The sequence below is a fragment of the Aegilops tauschii genome, chromosome 3 (assembly GCF_002575655.3).
Source record: "Aegilops tauschii subsp. strangulata cultivar AL8/78 chromosome 3, Aet v6.0, whole genome shotgun sequence".
Taxonomy (NCBI): Eukaryota; Viridiplantae; Streptophyta; class Magnoliopsida; order Poales; family Poaceae; genus Aegilops; species Aegilops tauschii.
In genome coordinates, this window is record NC_053037.3 from 366,096,759 (window position 1) to 366,103,977 (window position 7,219).

Here is a 7,219-nt window from a genome sequence, read left to right on the forward strand (position 1 = left end):
CAACGTCAAACTTTGCAGAGTTGTTTGCTGGATTAACAGAAGACATGCAATCTAATAACTCAGTGGAAACATCATTGAATCAGTGATTCATCTCAGTGATAGTTGCATCAATGGTAACATTAAATATGCTAACCTTGTAATAGTGAAGTCGAGTCACCTTATTCTTAGTGCGAAAAGATTGGCCCATTGTTCCACCAAGATCATCCATGTTTGGCACATCAATATCATGTGTTTCACAAAAGTTCTTGGCTTGGCAAAATCAAGGCTCCCAACCATTGTCCCTCATGTCCGGCAAGCTTTCTTTCACATCCAAGATCAAACGCATGGCCTCAACAATATTTTGATTCTTCCTTTGCAAAGCTTGGGATAGATGATTTGTGTTGCTCAACAAGTTTATTAAGAACAACATGATGAACACAAATTCAAAGAATTCCATGTTTTTAAGCAAACTAGCTCCACCCTGGCATGTGTATTCCCGAGCATCAGCCACAGCAATTCCTAGCACATCCACCACAACATTCCACATTGTGAATATATGAAGCAAGGCTTTGAGATGTGAGCCCCAACGAGTATCTCCTGGTCTTGCTATGTTAGATTCTTGATGCAACCCGGTACCGGCTGAAATATTTTCATTCTCCATCAAATCTAGCAATTCATCTTGATGTTTGGCAAGTAATGCATCTTTCCTTTTGCAAGATGGACACACTTGAGTCACTATCAAGGGAATACAATTGAAGAAATCAGCAATAGTAGGACTATATTGAGCAGCGATGACAACAACCAATTGTAACTAGTGATCAAAGCAATGAACATAGAATGCATATGGAGCTTCAACTCTAAACAATTTTTGCAAACCATTGAATTCCCCTCTCATATATGAAGCCCCATCATAACCCTGACCACGTAGCTTGGAAATTGACAAACCATGATATTCCAACACATCAACCAAAACTTCTTTAATTCCAGCAGATGTGCAATCTGCGATGTGCTTAATGGCAAGGAATCTCTCTTGGAGCACTCCATGATCATCTAGAAATCTACGGGCATAATGAAATCAGATTAGTAAGCATTAGTAGTACAATACAAAAACACTAAAAGATGGTATGTGTTACCTCCCAATCACCGCCATTTGCTCCTTTATTGAGCAATATCTAGCCCTCATCAATAAGCATTGAGAAATTCTTATCTCCAATGTCATTCTTAATAACTTTGGTTACCTCCATTGTGCAAGCTGTAGCAAGGTCCTTTTGGATGTCAGAACAAATCATTTGTGCATTTCTAGCCCCCTTATCAAATGCATCCTTCACATCTTCCTTCTTGTCCTTATACCAGTCCAGCAACTCTCTAAAATTTCCCTTGTTGATGGAAGTGGAGGATTCATCATGCCCACAGAAAGCTTCACCTTGTGTTATGAGATACCTTGCACAATCCGATGATGCAGTTAGGCGGATTTTATAAGATATCTCAGCCTCTTTGTTGTACACACGGAATTTGGTAGGCACACTTGCTCGTTGATTGTCGAAATCATCACAATCTCCCCTAGCAATGTCGTGGTAACTAGATTGACCACCAACATGCTTTTCAAAACTAGTTAGACCTATTTTCCAATGAGTGTAGCCATCTTTTGTGAAAACATCATTGCCAAATCTAATGCCTTGGGATGGTTTCTTGAAAAGGAAGCAATGAAAGCAAAATGCAGCCTCCTTATCCACACTATATTCCAACCAATCAAACTTGTCAAACCATGCACGTTGAAAGGATCTCCAAATTTTACCATCCTTTGTCTTCTTGAATTTATGCCCAATAGCTTTATTTCGCTTGTTCAACAAATAAGCTCTTCTCATACCACTTCTGATTTGAGGGGCATAATCTTCTATATGTATTCTAAGTCCTGGATCAGCAATAATTTGACTTGGATGAAATTCTAGTATAGGCATTCTTTGTTGGTTTGTACTCTCATCAAAAGTGGTGTCATTTCTCTCATTGCTTGGGGTTGAGGGACCAGTTCTCTCATTAGTTGAAGTAGGAACTATGGTCCTACAGTCATGGGAAGAGGATCTGGGTTCACATTCGCTGGGATCAGTGGACTGGCTGGGATAGGATCGGGTTCGACACAAGGAGTGCTTGAACTACTTGCAAAAAAACTGTTTATGCTCATATTTTTCTCTTCATTTCTACAAATCTGCAAATAATTTGCATAGGAATAGGACACTAAATTAATTAACATAACATGAACTAGTAAGTAGCAACTACAAATGTACATAAATTTTTGATTCAAATTACCCAGCCGGCCAACAGTGGGCACGCCTCAACAGCTAAACGCCCCCTGGCTCAACGCCTCAACTCCTTCAGGAGCAGTACACCTACGAATCCGAGGCTTGGCTGGCAACTAGCAGGAGGCCCGCCGACGGCCAGCTTGGGTGGCCGCGGCCAGTTGGCACCTTGGCTCGTCGAAGAGGCGCATGCGCCTAGCTGCTGGTGTAGTGCTCCGGGCTCCGGCAGTCCGCCGCCCCCGCCGGTTGCCTGGTCCGTTGCCGGCCGCCCCAACACCGATGAACGCTAGGTCTGGAGCCCTGGATGCGCGTGTGGAGTGTGCAGCTTGCGTGGAGCCTGGAGCCCTGGATGTGTGCTTCGTTGCTCTAGTGTGGCCGTGTGGGCTGCTCTGCTGTTGCCTGTTGCTGGGCACTTGGGCTGATGGGCTGAGTTGTGAAGAGTAGTATTGAAAAAATTCATTTTTTGGAGGATAGGCTAGAGCCCTATGAAGCCCACCTACTGGACTCGCCACTGGCCAACCAAGATTCAATCAACAACACATCTTCAAAGGTTGTGAATGTTGGACCTCTTGGCTTGACTACCTTCTTCTTTTTCGTGTGCGATGTTTGCCCGAATTCAAACAAAGGGGAATTGATAGCCCCCATGTCAAATTGCATAGGCTCGGCCAGTGGCGACGTCTTCCGTGAAGCCATCTTGGATGCCCATTCACTGGGAGGCCGGAACATACTCGGACGGAGTGGATCGCCGGAAATCCTGAAATAAATTCAGGAATAATGCGAGCACCAGGACTTGAACTCTGGTGAGCTGGGGATACCACTGTCCCTCTAACCATCCAATCACAGGTTGGTTCACAGGTAATTCCTCTTTTTTAGAACTATTTTCACGGTAATTCCCAACTTCCAGTATGGTAGCTTCCTAATACTCTATTATAGACACATGGCATCCTTTCTCTGGCGGGCTTAACTCCAAAAGTTCAGCATTCCAGAAGCAACCTCCAAGCAAAAATAGCTGCTACGACACCTCAATGTGTATGAGGCCATGATACTGTCGAGGACAAACTGCCAATCACCTCTCGGCGGTCGAAACCAAAAGCTGACCCTACCAACGTTCACTCCGATGAATCTCATTGTCCATCCTCATTTCTCACGCCCGACATTGGCTCATACCATCGGGACAAACTCTCCAAGCTTGCAGTGGCATGCCAATAAGAAGGCCAACGCTTTAGTATACACACGCATTGCATGGTTACAAAAAACATCATACTGGACTGGCAGCAATAGACAGTCGCTAGTGTCTGTGAGCACCATGGCGCAGCCGAACCACCGGTACGGCGGCCACCGGGACCTGGAAGCCGTGATAGACATGGACCAGCCGGAGATGCCGACGGCGAAAGGCGGCAGCCGGTTCAGCTTCACCGGCGGGCTGGAGTTCACCAGCCTGACGTACACGGTGGTCAAGAAGCAGCGGGGCGTCGGCGGGGAGTGGGAGAAGAAGGACGTGGACCTTCTGCACGAGATCACCGGGTACGCGCCCAAAGGCTGCGTCACCGCCGTGATGGGCCCCAGCGGCGCTGGCAAGTCGACATTCCTGGACGCGCTCGCCGGGCGCATCTCCAGCCTCGACGGCCGCGTGGCGCTCGACGGCGTCGAGATGAGCCCCAGTGTCATCAAGCGCTCGTCCGCCTACGTCATGCAGGACGACCGACTCTTCCCCATGCTCACCGTCTACGAGACGCTCTTGTTCGCCGCCGACTTCCGCCTCGGCTCCGCCGTTTCCCCCTCCGACAAGAAGCTCCGCGTCGACAACCTCATCGAGCAGCTCGGGCTCACGGTAATATCCCATTAATCAAAGACGCTAGATCATTCGTACGTGCGCACGGTGTGTATAACGTGTTAACAAAACACCTGTGCAGACATCAAGGAACACGTACATCGGGGACGAGGGCACGAGGGGCGTGTCCGGCGGAGAGCGCCGGCGCGTCTCGATCGGCGTGGACATCATCCACGGGCCGGCGCTGCTGTTCCTCGACGAGCCGACGTCGGGGCTCGACTCGACGAGCGCGCACAGCGTGATCGAGAAGGTGCACGACATCGCGTGCGCAGGGAGCACCGTGGTGCTGACCATCCACCAGCCGTCGTCGCGGATCCTGCAGCTACTCGACCACCTCATCATCCTGGCACGCGGGCAGCTCATGTACAGCGGCGGGCCCAAGGAGGTGACCGCGCACCTCGGCCGCATGGGCCGCAAGGTGCCCAAAGGGGAGAACTCCATCGAGCACCTCCTCGACGTCATCCAGGAGTACGACCAGTCCGAGTTCGGCGTCAACGCCCTCGCCGAGTTCTGCCTCACCGGTCTGAAGCCGCGCAAGCTCGCCGCCGAGGGGATCTCCACCGTGTCTAGCATCCCTCCGACACCGGTTGGGCCCGGGGGCGAGGACTTCGACCACAGCCTCAGGAGCCAGCACTCCAAGTCTCCATGGAGCGGCGCGCAGTTCACGCCGTCCCGGCGCCCCAGGAAAGATCAAAGCGGCAAGTCACAGAACCCTCCAAGGTACCCCAAAAACGTTCCTCATCGTGCTATGAACATAGCTTGTCTCCGGGAATCGGTCGCATGAACCGCATAGCTTGTCTCCGGGAATCCACAGGTACGGGCCGGAGATCGTGATGGGGACGCCGACGCCGCTGAGCAGCATCTCTGTGTACACGGTGAACGAGGCCGACTACCTGTCGCCGGCGCAGCGCGCGTCCGCCACGGGGGCGCCCGGCGTGGGCATCAACGCGCTGGGGCACCGCGGCAAGTTCGCCAACTCGTACGCGGCGGAGGTGTGGGTGCTGATGCGGCGCAACTTCACCAACATCTGGCGCACGCCGGAGCTGTTCCTGTCGCGGCTGATGGTGCTGACGGTGATGGGGTTCCTGATGGCCACCATGTTCATCAAGCCCAAGGACAACACGCAGGGCATCACCAACCGGCTCAGCTTCTTCATCTTCACCGTCTGCGTCTTCTTCTTCTCCTCCAACGACGCCGTCCCGGCCTTCATCCAGGAGCGCTTCATCTTCATCAGGGAGACCTCGCACAACGCCTACCGCGCGTCCGCGTACGTGGTCGCCGGGGTGATCACGTACCTGCCCTTCCTCCTGCTCCAGTCCGCCGCCTACGCCCTCATCACCTGGTGGGCCATCGGGCTCCACGGCCAGTTCGTCTACTTCCTCGTCATGCTCTACGCCTCGCTCCTCTCCACCAACTCCTTCGTCGTCTTCATCAGCTCTATCGTGCCAAACTTCATCCTTGGGTAAGTACAGTACATTTTGGTTTTTTTTTAGACAAAGTACATTTTTTTGGTGGGAGGAAAATGGATTGGTCCGGGCCAAAGCCCAATTACATATCGGAAAACTGGGCCAGCGTTAGCGGGCTGGGCCAGAATTACATACAGTGCTGATGTCTGTCTCTCTGGTGGACGGTCGGGCCCAGGTACGCGGCTGTGATCGCGTTCACGGCGCTCTTCTTCCTCTTCTGCGGCTACTTCGTGGACAGCCACAGCATCCCGCAGGGGTGGAAGTGGATGAACACCGTGTCCACGATGAAGTACCCGTACGAGGGCCTCCTAATGAACGAGTTCGGCGGCACCCGCAACTTCTCGTCGAACCCGCCGCTCGACGGCAACGCCATCCTCGAGAACCTCACCATCAGCGTGGTCAAGGACCGCAAGTGGCGGATGGTGCTCTACCTGCTCGGCTGGGCCGTCTTCTACCGCGTGCTCTTCTACCTCGTCCTCCGCTTCGCCTCCAAGAACAAGCGGAAGTAGATGAACCGGACGCCTCGCCTGTATCGACCTATCATGGTGATTTGCTAGCTTAATCGGAAGCTCTTTCTCTTCGGCGATCATTCATTTACGGAGCTGGATACAAGAAAAGTGACTTTACGTTGCTTCAATTGACAGGACCACGTACGGATCATGTCAAGATCTCCTTCCAAGATTTGTAGTACTCCTACTGAACTGTAATTTTCAGATAAGACATTGTGTTGATAGAGCGTGCCGTGATTTACTCTGATCAGTATTTTGTCCGGTCAGTGGTGTTGTTCGCTCTGATTGCAAGGTCGCACCTCTTGGGCTTAGTCCAACCGTTTGGGGATGCATTTCCTAGGGCGGTGACGTGACAGAAGGACAATTTTTCTCATGCTACTGTGACCCGTAGGCTGGTAGACTGCAGCCACCACGAAAAGGACGGGGAACTGGCTTTCGTCCCTTTGCTAGCGGGGCCGCTGGCCAACCGATCTTGATCCCTTTCTCAACGATCAAAATGGACTAAACCTCGGGGAGCAGGCAGCACTGCCCGGCTCCGACCGCTTCCCCGGCGGCGGCGCCTCGTTCGGTCGTGCTACAGCGACACGGTCGTCTCGCCGGCATGTAAAATGTTTCCAAGCATTCTGCCCGCTGTTTCCAGGTGCCTGCCGCGCACAGGATAATAAGCGTAAAGTCTCTGCGTGTTCTGAAGTCTGAACAATCTATTTATTGCGGACAGCGAGTCCTCCAATCCAGAATCTTATCTAGGCATTATTTTATTTTTCAACAACCCGTTTTCTGAAATCTGACCAATCTATTTATTGTGAACAGCGAGGCTCTGAAAGCGTGGCCTTTGCTTGCTAAATTTGTTTGTGCAAAAGAGATGCTCCATGAGTGCAAAAATAGTGGCAAAAAAAATTGTGTGCCGTCCATTTGAGCCTGACATGCTAACAAGATAACTATCGTTTGCGGTTGGAAGCTCGGAAAATCTTCTAGAAAAGTAGTGGTTCATGTCTCGTTGACAAGGATGCGCACCGTGGAGACAATAATGATTCTGAACTGGAACTGCAAGAAACGTCAAGCAGCCAATCGCGAAAGTGGACAGATCGTTCAGGACGCTAATGTATGTATAGTGCTTCGATCGCCCACTCTCACGCTCCC

At 51.2% G+C, this 7,219-nt stretch overlaps 1 protein-coding gene across 2 annotated transcripts; it reads left to right on the forward strand.

Moving 5' to 3' along the window:
* The first annotated feature begins 3,260 nt into the window (after positions 1-3,260).
* LOC109763772 (ABC transporter G family member STR2) lies at positions 3,261-6,345 on the forward strand. Of its 2 annotated transcripts, XM_020322637.4 has the most exons (5): positions 3,261-4,104; positions 4,187-4,824; positions 4,919-5,566; positions 5,746-6,115; positions 6,215-6,345. In XM_020322637.4, exons 1-4 carry the CDS (start codon positions 3,313-3,315, stop codon positions 6,077-6,079), a joined length of 2,412 nt encoding a protein of 803 aa, XP_020178226.3. In that variant the 5' UTR covers positions 3,261-3,312; the 3' UTR covers positions 6,080-6,115; positions 6,215-6,345. The 2 variants fall into 2 exon arrangements, with proteins under 2 accessions (XP_020178226.3, XP_020178221.3); XM_020322632.4 differs by having other exon boundaries at positions 5,746-6,345.
* The last annotated feature ends 874 nt before the right edge of the window (positions 6,346-7,219 follow it).